This window comes from Gorilla gorilla, chromosome 1 (assembly GCF_029281585.2).
Source record: "Gorilla gorilla gorilla isolate KB3781 chromosome 1, NHGRI_mGorGor1-v2.1_pri, whole genome shotgun sequence".
Classification (NCBI taxonomy): Eukaryota; Metazoa; Chordata; class Mammalia; order Primates; family Hominidae; genus Gorilla; species Gorilla gorilla.
Window position 1 is genome coordinate 119,297,062 of NC_073224.2, and position 15,492 is coordinate 119,312,553.

Here is a 15,492-nt window from a genome sequence, read left to right on the forward strand (position 1 = left end):
GCTAATTCAATCTTTAAATATGTCTGTTTTGCTATTTTCAAAATCTCAGTTGTCAAATTTTAAATTTCTAAGAGCTCTAGGTAATCTATTTCAGGGATCTGGTATCCTGTTGGAACACTATACTTAGTCAAATATCTGTTTCTGTTCATTCTATTAACTCTTTTTCTTTGGGTTTTAGTTTTTTTCACAGTTTAATTTGGAGCTTTCTTTTTCATTGTTTTGCTTTTCTTCACAAATTGTTGGTACCTGATTGTTGACTCTCTAAGTTATAAGTATTCTTCTTTTCCCACTTGTGTATTACAATCTAATTCTTCTGATTATGGGAGTGAGTGGGAGTTGCTGTGGGGAAAGGTGGGCATAGCAGCTTGTCTTTTACTATAGAGGATGTTTATCCTGCTTAAGAATAATAAGCTATTTGTAACACTACCTCATCTGCCACCCAAATTCCTAGGATCCTTACTTTATCCTGAGGTGGGCTTTGTGGTGAGACGTATGGTCACTTGGTCTTGTTCCACATAGCCTTCATTGAATTAGTGTGAGTTTTTTTTTTCTTTTTTCTCCAAGGATTCCTTAATTTTCTGGTTTGTTAATGATAGTCTCTTATTTTGTTAATGTTGTTCTTTTATATATATTTTTTCTCGTACTTTTTTTTCTAATTTTGTGGGATTGGGGTGAGAGAACATATAGAGACATGCTTAGTCCACTGTCTTTAATCAATTTTTGAGTTTTTAAAAATTAAGTATTTTTACCTGAAATAACACTTTCTAGTTAAATAAGCTATGTATACGTCAGGTTTTTCTTTTGGATTCTATATTGACATTTTATATTTTGTTAATTTTCTTTAAAGACTGTGGACAATTATTACAAGTGTTTCAAAAAATGTACAGAGTTTGAGAAATTTTCAGTAAGTCTATTACATTTCCATTAATCAATAATGACCCTTAACAGTGAGGAAGGACAATATTTCAGACACAATAAATTTTTAGCTGACAGCTGGACATATTAGGGAATTCTGTAGGCAGTTTCTTTTTTGGTTTAATTTTTTGTGGGCAGGTTAAAAATATAAGAAAGTTGAAAAATGTGGGAGGCTTGGGCTGGAAAGATTTTTCAATTTATTAGCATAATGTTGAACTCATGGAACTGGAGAAAGAAAAACATTGGGCTTTATTTTTTAGGATGGCAAGAAAGAAGGCTGTCAGCAAAGAAAACAAGAACAGGAGGTAGAGAGGAAACAGGACATATGAATAGTGCAAAATCAAGGAGGAAAAAATGGGGATGAGTTAATAGTATCAAATAGTACAAACCTCCACAATGATGAAGACTTAAGAATTGTATCACAAAATGGTTATTGGTGATCCTTAAGATGACAATTTTATTATTATGGTGATAAGCATTAGTTTTACTTGGAGTTCAAAATGAAATGTGTAGGTAACAAATAGGAATTTGTTGGAAAAACAAACTAAGAAATTTGATAGCTGCTTGAAAGAGCAGAAAGGTCAGATATTGTTTTATAATCAAATAGAATGTTTAGACGAGATAAGGGAAATTAAAGATTCCTCTACATAGAATCTGTGTATATTGGTAGCGTAGGGGCAAAGTCTCAGAGGAGGTGGGAATGTTGAAATCCAAAGTACAATGCTCAGAGTTAGCTTGAGAAAAGAGAATCACTTCTTTTAAGTTTGGAGTGAAGATTAAAATGTCAGATGTTTAGACAGTGATGAGTTGAAGGTAAATGTACATTCTGACCTCATTTCAAATATATTTTATATAGATTTATTGCTTATTTTGCTTTATGAACTTTGGGTTATTTGGCAATGGCATTAACTTTAGAGAAACATTACTATTAATATTTATCTTTTATTAGCTTTGCATAGATTTGGACTCCCTCTATGATTTACATTGCTCTAGTTGCATTTGTCTCTCCTGATTTTTCCCTTTTGCGTAGTATTATGCTTGTTCCTTCTGTCTCTTTTCCTATTCTTTTAATCCAGCTTTTTAACACATTTTTTTTTTGCTCATTTTAGAAGAGATGACTAAGCTTACAAATAACAAAGAAGTAGAACTTGAAGAATTGAAAAAAGTCTTGGTAAGTATAGTCTTTCCTATTAATATATAGCAATTACTTTTCAGAAGAATATTGAATCCCTTAACTTATAGACTCTCACACTATAGATGTTTTATACTAATTTTTTCAGCTAAAATGTAAAAATTATATTTGGTTTTAAGTAAAGATGCATTTTTTAGACCAATTTTTATATACCTTGTTAACTGTCTTCATCAAGCTGTTTATATCATTTGAATATGTGTTGATAGCACACTAAGATCAAATTTGCATGTTATGTAGCTGATTGTAAATTTGGTAATTTTGGATGTTGTACCCTTTGAACAATAAAGATGCAATTTTGAAAAAGGTGTATGATATATATTCAGTACCTATATTTAATGTTCAGGTAAAATCATGTTTAGTGAAGATGTAGGGTAAAATTTCATTGTATTTTAATTGATTACAGTATATAGAACATGGGTCAGCAAACTGTCTGTAGAGGACTAGATAGTAAATATTTTACAGTTTGTGGGCCATACATGGTCTCTCTTTTCTCCTTCTCTGCCTTTGCCTCCTCTGCCTTCTCTCTTTTATTTTTAAGAACCTTGTAAAAATATAAAAACCATTCCTAGCTTAAGGGTCTAGGAAAAGAGACTGCAGGCTGAATTTGTCTTGCATACTGCAGTTTTCTGGCCCCTGATGTAGAATATAATATTGTTTATGATGACTGATAATTGATTTTGTGTTTACCTATCACATCTCTACCTGATTTTGCAGCTCCTAGTTCTTCTGTCCCTTGGGGAGCATTATTTTAAAATATTTTTCTTTTCTCCATTTAATTGCTCCGGGACAAACTCTTTGTAACTAATAATAATGTTTTCAGTGCTTTCAGATTTATTAATGCATACTTATACAGGTCTTAGCTTAAATGTCACTGCTTTATGAAACCTCTCTTGATACTCTAGGCTAGGTTTAGGTCTTTGTATGGCTTATTTCCATAGCACCCTGAATTTTTCCTTTGTAACACTTATCACAAACGAAATTCATTTATTTTTGGTATTATTATTTAAGGCTTTATTCACCCTTTAGACTCCTTACCTAGCATAGTGGCTGGCACATAGTAGGTGCTCAATAAATAAATAGTGGAATGAATGTATGCTTCAATAAGGGTTAGGAGCCTTTGTGTGTTTACCTTGTAACTCTAGTACTTAGCACAGAAAGTGACACTTTGTAACACTTTATAAATATTTGTTGAATGAATACTAAAGCATTGGCTTTTATATAACTATTCACTTCTGCATGGACAAGGACTGGTTTGGAGGTTTTGTTATTGTTGTAGGAAAAAACTAGGTTCTTGTCACATGACCAGGAAAGATTAGGCTCGCAGACATTTTGAAGGGTGTGTAAGGCAGGCTTTATTTGGTGAAAAGTGAAAAAAGGGAAACAGGGACTGTCAGCAAAGTGAGAGTGCTGCTAGCAAGCTTTCTGCCTCACAGATTGAATACCCAGTTACCACACAGGAATAGGAAGGGTCAGGCTCCTCTTTCTTGCAAATGGCATGAACTTCCCAAGGCCCCACCCTGTCCTCCCAGTGCACAGGCTGGTCGGAGGTTCTCCGGGGAGACCTTTTTACTTGGAAACCTTTTTACCTTCTCCATTCTAAAGAAGTACATCTAACTGCCATTAGAATAAGGATAAGGATAAGGATAACGATAAGGACAAAGACCAATCTTAATTGCTTCCTGCTGACAGGAGGTGCTGTTTTGGGAAAACAGCAGTCAGATCTCCCTCAGAGACCTATCTAAGGATTCCTGGCAAAAGGAGCCAATGTCTGAAGCTCTGGTTGCATGACCGTTTTGGAGTTTGTTTGATGGCCTGAAGGTGAGAAGACACAAACAGTGTTATTAGAAAATATGTATCAAAATAAAATGTGGGGTAGGTGGTAAGGACAGCTCAAAAATCCCAAGGCCTTTTACCAGTTTGCACGGTGAAGGGAGGGCCAAAAGCCTGACTGGTAAGAAAAACTTTTACCCTTTTGCTGGTATGTCAGGCTTCTGGGTTCCCTTCCCCTGAGCCCAATCCTAAGCTGACCAGTTTAAGGTTTGAGAAATTAACTCTTCCCAGTTTGGAGGATGCATCTGAGGGGAATCTCCCATAGTACAGAGACACAATTACCTATCAGTGAAGAGAGGAGATAGGAGGAAAAAGGAAAAAAGAAGGTTTTTTTCCAAAGGAGTCCCAGGAGTTCAGGATGCATTTGAAAGGGGTACAGACTGAAGATGAATGGCTACTCATCTAGAAAAAGGAGAGCAGGCATCACTAGCAAATACCAGGGATATGTGAGGGAGGGAAAGTGAGGCATTCCTCTTTCTTTCCTCTGTTCTTGCATCCCTGAGTCCTGGCAACCATGACAGGTACCACCCATTGGTGTTTTAGTGGCTTTCACTCATGTTAACAGGGGAGCCTAGAGGGTGGAAGTATCTGCTCTTACCCACATATGCTATGTCTCCCCTGCTGTGAGTAGCCTTTGAATTCCCTAGACCTCATTTATGTCATGGATATGAGCATAGACTTTATCCATGAAATGGGAAGCTTGGCTTAATTGGCAGGAATCAGCCACACTCACCTGCACTGTGCCTTTTAACTTCCCTTATTGTCAGCCTCTGGATCCAGTTTTCTTTCCTAGTGCTTTGACCCAAAGCTTGGAATTGAGTTTGGGACCAAAATGTGTCTCAGGGGTGTTGCATGGACTCCTTATCGTAAGCTGAATGCTAAGGTAACACTGTGGAACTGAGTTTTCCTCCAACAAGGGAGAGAAAAGGATGTCTTGTGACATGCCCAGATAACTGGCGGCTATCATTATGCTTGCTAAGATTTGGGTGCATTGTGCTTGGCTTTGGCTAGCTCCCTTGGTCTTACTTTCCCAAAAAAGAAACCTCCAGGTGATGGGCACCTTATTTATTCCCATCATCTGTCCGGATTTGCAAGATAATTGCTCAGAACTAGAATATTGATCCAGATTTTTACATTACCCATCCCCTTTTCTTCCTTCTGAGCCACATCTGGAGAATGCTGCTTGGTTCATAGGAACAAGCAGGATTAGTCTAAAATGTAGGCAAAAACTTAAAAACAACTAAAGAGTTTAGAAAGTAATGACAAATGTATGATAAGTTTTGAAACATAATTTCTCTCTCTCCAGTCCTCATTTTTGTTAAAAAAAAAATCATGATAGGACTGAGTTGTTTGCAAAATAGACTTTAGTCTTATACTTGGCCTGATTTTTTGCATAAAGTACAGCAAGAATAACTATTTCTACATAGGACTTCTAGATTGGCTTTGATGGTACTCTGTTCCACAAGGAATCTCAGATAAGACCTTTTAAAGCTAGGCCCAGCCATGGGTTTGTATCCTCAAATACCTCTGAGTTGGGTAATCCTCTCCTTCTAAGGTCCCAAGATATACTTGGAACTCCTGGCCTGTTAGAAAGTGACATTCTTTACTGACCACAGGTCAGGAACCCTGTACGGGGCTGTGCAGACAACGGTGTGAGGCCAGTTTTTTCCCAAGGGGCTTTTATTGGCTCTGCAAGTCAAGTTTGACTCCTTAAAGGGAAGCATACCCTTCCAGTCAAAGCCTTGGTAAAACAATCAGTTTCTTTAATTGCATCCTGTTGCAAAAGAAAATGGATTCTTATTGCACTGATGCAAACAACTATATTGCCGTAAGTTAAGAATACTCACAGATAGTTTCCAAATTCTAGAGGAACCAGGCAGAGAGAAATAAACATGCTCTAAATTTTGTTCACAGGAGTATACCTTACTCAATTATTAAAGGCTGTAAATAGTCCAAAATGTTTCCTTTACTCTGAAAAACAAAACAAGGATCAGCAATATTCCAAGCAAAAGTCAAAAAGATTGCTTCAGTTTTCTGAATTCATTCAGTCAGCTCTTCTTTTCCTTGATATTCATGAACATTTTAGCTCTTCATGAATTCTGTACATTTCCCTCTATTCCAGTGTCATAATCTTCAAAGTTATCAGACCTGTATTTGAGAGCACCTGTCAAAGTTCTATAGCTTATTATAAACCATCTTTTGAAAAGAATTAAAACAAGACAACAATTGTCTGTGAATAACGAAATGTCCAGGGTAGTTACAATTAGAAACACAATTGACAAAGAAGTTTGGTACCTCCGTGGTTTACAATAACTTAACCTTAATTGTGATTGATAGTATACTCAGACATTAGAATTTTAGAAATCCCATAAAATTTGGGAACATATATTAGTATTATTCACCAAAATATAACCTAAAGAATATTGAACACCATTTTGGCAATCCTATGTAACTAAACATGTCACATAATCCTGTTTACCTCTTTTCTGGATACTCCAGAGGCCCTTCTGAAGCATCGGAAAAGCCTGGCATCAGGAAAGGCAATTTTGAAATTGAAGTTTGATTTTGGGAAGCCTGTAAAATATGTTAGAGGTTGAAAACACTTAATGTTATGAAATAGAATTCCAGATGACATAGATCACTTATTTTGCCAAAGTCGTGATTCAGAAACTTTTATAACCTGTTACAAAGTTTGCTTAAGAGCAGATTAGTGCCTTATGAATACCTCGTTGTGCTTTTATTTTAATGCTCAATTTACAGAAAAACCCTATAAGGCCTTTTTGAATTTAGTCAATATATGCACACACAGAGTTTTTGCAAGATTAATTTTTACAATCCTTCCACCACTTGTTTGAACTTTTAACTTTATTTTATCTAATTTGAAACAATTCTTTAACCTTAGGCAAGAATTTACATTTCTAATGCCTTCTTATAACATTTTTTTTTTTTTTGAGATGGAATTTCACTCTGTCACCCAGGCTGGAGTGCGGTGGTGTGATCTCAGCTCACTGCAACCTCTGCCTCCCAGGTTCAAGTGATTTTCCTGCCTGAGCCTCCTGAGTAGCTGGGATTATAGGCGCCCACCACCATGCCTGGCTAATTTTTGTATTTTTTGTAGAGATGGGGTTTTGCCATGTTGGCCAGGCTGGTCTCAAATTCCTGACCACAAGTGATCCACCTCCCTCGGCCTCCCGAAGCGCTGGGATTACAGGCATGAGCCACTGCGCCTAGCCTCTTATAACCTTTTATTAAAAACACATTTTACTGTTCTTACACACCTCACATGTAAATCTATTTCCAGTAGTCTCAATTACATGTCATAATAGTAACTTTTAGCAATTTTTAACTTCAATGTAAAATCTGGTAAGTTGTTTTGAGTATGTGCTAGGAGCAGCTAAGGTTTGACTTCTTCCTGCATAATTAAGGGTGTGGTTAGTTCCATATGTCCCCATGCCTTACCAAGTTGAACAGTTCTCAAAAACCAAAAAGCAGTTTATAACCTTAAAACACTTAACAAACCTTGCATCTGACCTGCATAATTTAGTCCACCTATTTATATTTTGATGATATCTGCTTTTTACCAATAATCTTTAAGTCAGTCTTTATTTTACAAAGATTAAAGTTATATGAACTGAAAGGTACCACAGCTTTTATCTTCCCTTTAAAAAATATTTGATCCAAGCACTTATCTTCCTTTAAGCCAATTAATTAGAGCTCTTTTTAGAGACATCACACGTATGTAACTACATAGACAGGCAGAAGAAACCCCAGTTGTCACAAGATCTTTTCAAATGGGGAGAGGAATCTATCTGCTTTTAATTCCTGGGGTTCCATGAGGATAGCAGAGGTCTCTCCCCACTCAGATGTGCATTAAAAGTGGCAAGGCAAAATCGAGGAAAATAATTCAGTCAACTGAAAAAAACCTTTTCCCAGAAAAACAAGGTCCAATAAAAGGAAAACATAAAGGCCTTATAAGTAGAGCTATAACTTGGATATCCACTTTAATTAAGCTGAGTGCTCCTTAAGAAAATCCTTTTAACTCCATTATTAGCCGACTTTAGTTGGGCCAAGCTACCAATACTTCTGGCTTTCAAACTTTACTAAAGGCTCAGAGAAAGGAAAATCCAAGGCAGTGCGTGGAGGGGAAGAGAGTCAATAAGCAGCAAAAGGTTATGCAGATATGAAACCATAAAGGACTCATTCGCTAAGCTAGGATTGAACCTGGGGCCACCATTGTAAAATGGCAAAGGCTAGAATAAAACATTGCTATGTGGTTACAGGTCTTGCTCCCAAGGACAGCAAGATGGAGGCCTGCAGCAAAGTTTGCTGAGGACTATACAGAAAGTCATGCAAAGCACGCTAGATTGGTTGCAGCTTAAGACGAACCTCACAAATCCTTTCTCACAACTAAAACTACAGAAAATATAAATAGTGATTCCCATCATTCCTGGCCCAGCAAAATGTCTTCCAAAAAGAAAAAAACCTGGCTTAAAAGTTACCTGCTGACAAGGTAGAGAAAAGGATGAGACAGCTTAGATGCTGGGCTGTGTTAATTGCTGACAGGGTGAAGAGAAAAGGATGCCTGGGGGAAGAACTTATTATTCTTATGCAAGTTGTTCCTCCACTAGGGAGAGAAGCATAATTGCTGTGGGATGGAGCTGGACTCCCTGGCTGGGGGAGGGGGAGACTCCACGGGCGCTTGGCAGGGAGTGCCAGCCAGCCTCGTGGGGCCCTTGGGTCATGCTTCCCAACGGGGAGGGGAGGGCGGCGGGGAACTGCTGCTCGCCCATCTGTACCAAAAAAAGAAAGAAAAGGCCATGGAAAGGCTGGGTTGGACTGAGGCCGACATTCCAGATCTCCGGGAGCAATGGGAGTGGGGGTACAGTTTCCTCTATCCTCAGAAGAAATCCGAAGGAAAAAAGGCTTAGAAGCGAAAGAGAAAAAGATTTTTTTTTTTGGTTTGCATTTCACTCACACTTTCTCAAGCCTTATGTTTCTTTCTCAAACAATATGTTGTAGGAGAAAACCGGGTTCTTGTCGCAGGATCAGGAAAGATTAGGCTTGCAGACACTTTAAAGGGTGAGTAGGGCAGGGTTTATTGGGTGAAAAGGACAAAAAGGGCCACAGGGACTCTCAGCAAAGAGAGAGTCCTGCTAGCAGGCCTTCTGCATCACAGATTGAATCCCTGGTTACCACATAAGAGCAGGAGGGGTCAAGTTCATCCCCCACCCCGCAAAGGGCAGGAGCTTCCTGAGGCCCCGCCCTGTCCTCCCAGTGGGCAGGCTTATCAGAGGTTCTCCAGGGTGCTCTTTTTACTTGGCAGTCTCATTATATATGAACAACATCAATATCTGGATTCTCAGGATCAGAATGTCTTGATTGGTGTGCAGCTCTTTACTTGTTAGCTATATGATCAAGAGCAGTTTACCTAAACTCTTGATGCCTCAGTTTTTCCATCTATGAAATGGAAAAAATAATTGTACATATTTCATAGGGTGATTGTGAGGAATAAATAAGATAATTCACTTACTCATTTAACAAACATTTGTTGAGTTTTTCAGCTGGGCATGCTGGCTCACACCTGTAATCTCAGCACTTAGGGAAGCTGAGGTGAGCGGATCACTTGAGGCCAGGAGTTCGAGATCGGCCTAGACAGTATGGCAAAACCCTGTCTCTACTAAAAATACAAAAATTAGCTGGGCGTGGTGGCAGTGTGTCTGTAATCCCAGCTACTCGGGAGGCTGAGACAGAGAATCGCTTGAGCCTGGGAGGCGGAGGTTGCGGTGAGCCGAGATTGAACCACTGCACTCCAGCCTGGGCAACAGAGTGGACCCTGTCTGAAGAACAAAAACAAACATTTGTTGAGTTTTAATTATGCTAAAACTCTGGGGATACAGTGGGGAGCAAATGGACCCATATATTGCCTTCATGGAACAACAGCCATCAAGTAGTCACACTTAAATTCAATCACTCATTGAAATGTAACATTACAATGGTGACAAGGGCATTAAAGGATTAGTTCATAGTGTGATGAGGCCTATGATAAAAGGATTTGAACTAGTTAGGTAAGGATAGGCTTTTTTGAAGAAGTAAGGATTGAACTGAAATCTGGAGAAAAAATACAGCATATCAGATAGAGGAAACATGCTAAGATTTTTTTCATGGGAGGGAGTATGGTGAGTACATGATGAAGTGAAAGATGCTGCTGGAGAGTTAGATAGGAGCCTTACAATTCATGGCCTTGTAAATCATATCAAAGGAATTTTGTATTTATCCTAAGAGGAATGGGACACTCCAGATGATTTTAGCAGGGAGTGACTTGATCAGGTTTGCATTTCAAAAAGCACATTTGGCCTGAAGGAGAATAGTGTATTAAGGTAGAACAGTTAAGAGTAGACAAACAATCACAGTAGCCAGAGGAGAGATGATGGTGGCTTAGTCTGGGAGGTCGTAGTAGTAGTGAGAAAAAGTGATGTAGGATGACATTACCATTTGTTTAAAATACTCTCCTTTCTCTATTGAATTGTTTTTGCACATTTTTTATAAAAATCAATTGGCCATGTTTGTATGGGTCTATTTCTGGACTCTCTTACGTTTTCTTGGTGTATTTGTCTATTCATTTGCCAATATTGCAGTGTCTTGATTACTGTAGATTTAATACTAAGTCTTAGAATTGAGTAATGTGATTCCTCCAACTTTATTATTCATTTTCAAAATTGTTGTAGCTATTCTAGTTCCTTTACATTTCCATATAAATTTTATAATTAGCTTTTCTTTCTTTCTTTCTTTCTTTTTTTTTTGAGATGGAGTCTCGCTCTGTTGCCCAGGCTGGAGTGCAGTGGTGCGATCTTGGCTCACTGCAAGCTCCGCCTCCCAGATTCATGCCATTCTCCTGTCTCAGCCTCCCGAGTAGCTGGGACTACAGGTGCCCACCACCAAGCCTGGCTACTTTTTTGTATTTTTAGTAGAGATGGGGTTTCACCGTGTTAGCCAGGATGGTCTCGATCTCCTGACCTTGTGATCTGCCCGCCTCGGCCTCCCAAAGTGCTGGGATTACAGGTGTGAGCCACCTCGCCCCGCCTAGAATTAGCTTTTCTATACCTTAAAAAACTCTTGCTGAAATTTTTATTGGAATTGTGTGAAATATATAGATTAATTTGGGTTGAACTGACATCATTAGTACGTTGACTCTTCTAGTACATGAACATAGTATCTGTTTCTATTTTTATAGATCTTCTTTATAATGATTTATTTCATTAGCATTTTGCAGTATTCAGCATACAGTACTGTAAATGTTATATTAGGCTTATACCCAAGTATTTCTCTTTTTGCAGGTATTTTAAATAACTACCAAATAAGCATTTGATTTCTTTTTCTTGCCTTATTGCATGGGCTCAGACTTCCAGTATGCTGAATAACAGTGGTGAGCTTGTAAATCTTTGATATCCTGATCTTAAGAGAAAAACATTCAGTGTTTTACCATTAAGTTATGATGTTACTTGCAGGTTTTTTGTAGAAAGTTCTCTTGTATTTCTAGTTCACTGAAAGTTTATATTATGAATTGATGTTGAATTGTTTGAAACGCTTTTTCTGTTTCAATTTATATGATCATGTGGTTTTTCTTCTTTAGACCATTAATGTGGTGTATTCATTGATTTACAAATATTGAATGAACCTTGCATTTCCAGGATAAACCCCATTTGTTGTTGAGTATTGTACTTTTTTTCTATATTACTGAATTTTATTTGTTAATATTTTGCTGAGGATTTTTATATTTGAGTTCATAAGAGATATTGGTCTGTAGATTTCTTTTCTTTTGCTATCTGTGTCTGGTTTTGGAGACAAAGTAATGCTGGCTTTGTAAAATGAACTGAGAAGCTGTTTCACAGAGGCAGGTCTTTGCAAACCTATCCCAAAGTTCAAAGAAGCTTAGAGGCTGAAGAAAGAGGCTTATAAATCCAGTTTCTTGGAAACATTTAATAGGGACTTACAAACAGAAGCCATGTGTGTCTCAAGTAGTGGTAAGACAAGATGATGAATCCCTGCATCATTAACCCCCAGACCCAAGGATTATATACCTTAGAGGAGGGGTACATGTGCTTCAGAGGCAATACTAGAAATATGTCCTAAGGGCAGGATTTACGGGAAGTACCTTCTTGTACACAAGGAACAATTGATAAACTGGAAATCTTAGAGGACTTTCTGGAACAGGGGTTAAGCAGAAGCCAACGTGGTAGATTAGCTTCCAAGATAGAGTTGTTTTATGCTCCATAGAAGCTTTTGTTTCTTTTCTGTTTTCTGGAAGAGATTGTGTAAAATTGGTATAATTTCTTCTTTAAGTGGTAGAATTCTCTAGTGAAACCACTTGGGTCTAGAGATTTCTTTTTGGCAAGGTCTTCACTATGGATTTAATTTTTTTTATTGTTATAGAACTATGCAGGTTACCTGTTTAATCTGGAATGATTTTGGTAGTTTTTGGTTTTAAAGAAATTAGTCCATTTCCCCCAAGTTGTCAAATTTCTGTGCATAGAATTTTTTGTAGCATTTCCCGTTATCCTTTTTAATATCTGTACAGTCTGTAGGATTACCTTCTTTTTGTTACTGATATTGGTTGTTGTGTCATTTCTCTTTTTTGTCTCTTTTTTTTTTTGGAGATGGAGTCTTGTTCTGTCACCCAGGCTGGAGTGCAATGGCATGATCTAGGCTCACTGCAACCTACACCTCCTGGGTTCAAGTCATTCTCCTGCTTCAGCCTCCTGAGTAGCTGGGATTATAGGCATGCACTACCACACCCTACTAATTTTTTGTATTTTTAGTAGAGATGGGGTTTCACCATATTGGCCAGGCTGGTCTCGAACTCCTGACCTCAAGTGATGCACCCGCCTTGACCTCCCAAAGTGCTGGGATTACAAGTGTGAGCCACCGTGCCTGGCCCCTTTTTTATTAGTCTGGTAGAGGTTTCTTAATTTCATAGATCTTTTCAAATAATTAGTTTATATTTCATTGATTCTTTCTATTGTTTTTCTGTTTTCAATCTCATTGTTTTCTGCTCATATCTTTATTATTTCCTTCCTTCTGCTACTTTGAGTTTATTTTGCTCTCTTTCTAGATTCCTAAGGTGGAAGTTTAGATTGTTTTGAGACCTTTCTTTTCTGTAAGCATTTGCATGCTATAAATTTCCTCTAGTCACCTTTTCAGCTGCATTTCACAAATTTTTATGTGTTGTATTCTCATTTAGTTTAAAATAGTTTTAAATTTCTCTTGAGGGTTTTCCTTTGATCCCATTTAGAAGTCTATTGTTTAATTTCCATGTATTTGGAGAATTTCCTGTTATTTTTTGTTATTCTTTCCTAGTTTGACTTTGTTATGGTCAGAGAATGTACTTTTTAAAAAAATTTGTTAAGGTTTGTTTTATGTATCAGATATGATATATCTTAGTGAATGTTCCATGTGCACTGAAAATAATACGTATTCTGCTATTGTTAGGTAGAGTGTTCTGTAATTGTCACTTAGGCTCAGTTGGCTGATGGTGTTGTACAAATATATGTTTTTAATTGAATTTTTGGGTCTAATTCTATTATTTATTGAGAGAAGAGTTAAAACTAGTAGGATTTTGGAATTGTTTATTTATCTCTTTAATTCTATCAGTGATTGCTTCGTGTGTTTTGAACTTCTGCTATAAACTTCACATTTATATCTAACTACCATATCTTCTTGATGAATTGACCCTTTGATTATAATTAAATGCCCTCAATTTCTGATAATACTTTTTTGTTTTAAAGTCTATTTTAACATATTATTATAGCCACTCCATGTTTCTTATGCTTGTTGTTTGCCTGATATATCTTACAACCTACATTTGACTTTATATTTGTACATATGTGTTTATATGTAGCCTGCATATAATTGGGTCTTCTTTCTTTATGCACTCCGACAATCACTGCTAATTGGAGAATTTAGACCATTGATATCTTTAAAAATTGTTGTTTAAGTGTTGATGTGGCTTAGATTAGATTCACCATTTAAAAGTTGTTTTCCGTTTGCTCCTTTGTTTTGTTCCTGTTTTAAACTCTCTGCCTTCTTTTGGGTTATTTGAATATTTTTTGGCATTCCGTTTTAATGTATCTACTGGTATTTTATCTATACTTCTCTGCATTTATTTTTGTGGCTGTTCTAAGGATTACAGCATGTATCCATTACCTTGTCTATATTGAGTTAATATTGTACCACTTCATGTTAAATGTTGAAACTTTTTTTTTTTTTTTAGATGGTGTCTTGCTCTGTTGCCCAGGCTGGAGTGCAGTGGCATGATCTCGGCTCACTGCAAGCTCCGCCTCCTGGGTTCACGCTGTTCTCCTGCCTCAGCCTCCCGAGTAGCTGGGACTACAGGCGCCCGCCATGATGCCTGGCTAATTTTTTGTATTTTTAGTAGAGATGGGGTTTCACCGTGTTGGCCAGGATGGTCTCGATCTCCTGACCTCGTGATCCACCTGCCTCGGCCTCCCTATTTATGTCCTTTTCCCACTTTGTCCTTTATGCTAGAGTTGTCATATATATTACACCTACATGCATTTACATCTTCCAAGACAGTGCTATAATTTTTGCTTTAGTACTCATATGTTTTTTAAATAACTTGAAGAAAAATGATCTTTTATATTTACTGCAATATTTACCAGTTGTGATATTCTTTATTTTTTCCTGAAGATCCACGTTTACCTCTAATATTGTTCTCCTTCAGCCTAAAGAACTTCCTTTAGTATTTCTTGTAGTGCAGTTTTGCTGCTGACAAATTTTCTTAGTTTTTCTTTTTGAATATATTATTTATTTACTCTTCATTCTGGAAGGATTTTTTTTTTTTGTTATAGGATTGTGGGTTGACAGTTTTGTTTCTTTCAGCACCTTAAAGATGATGTCTTATTGTCTTTGATCCTCCATGTTTTCTAATGAGAGACCCACATGCTTTCAAGATTTTCTCCATAACTTTGATTTTCAGCAGTATGTAAGTGAAGTTGAATTATTATATTTGAGATTCACTGCACTTCATAAATCTGTAAATTTTTAACTTTCTTCAAATATGGGAAGTTTTGGCCATTTAAATATTTTTCTGCCCTATTTTTGCTGTCTTCTCCTTCTAAGATTACAATTATACATTGATTTGATCTTTTTATATTGTTCCACGGGTTCCTGAGGTGCTATTCATTTTATTTCAATGTTTTTTCTCTGTATTCTTCAGACTATCGTTTCTGTTGTTCTGATAGTCAGATTCACTGTCTCTTTCCTTGTAATCTCCATTGTGCTCCCATGAGCATTCAATGAATTTTTTTTTACCAGCTCTAAAATTTCCATTTATTCTTATTTTCTATTTCTTTCCTTAGATTTTCTGTCTTTTTATTCATTTTAAGAGTATTTCCTATACCTGATTGAGCAAAATTGAATTAGCTGCATTAAAGTTCTCATCTGATAAAGTTCTCACATCTTGGTTATACTGGGGTTAGCATATATCTGTTGCCTTTTCCCTTGAGAATGTTGACATTTTACCAGTTCTTTGTATGTTG

General features: G+C 37.1%; 1 protein-coding gene across 3 annotated transcripts in view; it reads left to right on the forward strand.

Annotated features, from left to right (window-relative positions):
* The window catches only part of SYCP1 (synaptonemal complex protein 1), a 137,880-nt gene that overhangs the window by 39,635 nt on the left and 82,753 nt on the right, over positions 1-15,492 (forward strand). For all 3 annotated transcript variants that reach the window (XM_031004128.3, XM_031004131.3, XM_055356133.2), the window contains one exon: positions 2,025-2,086. In XM_031004128.3, the coding sequence (XP_030859988.2) occupies positions 2,025-2,086 (62 nt within the window). The remainder of the gene's footprint in view (positions 1-2,024; positions 2,087-15,492) is intronic.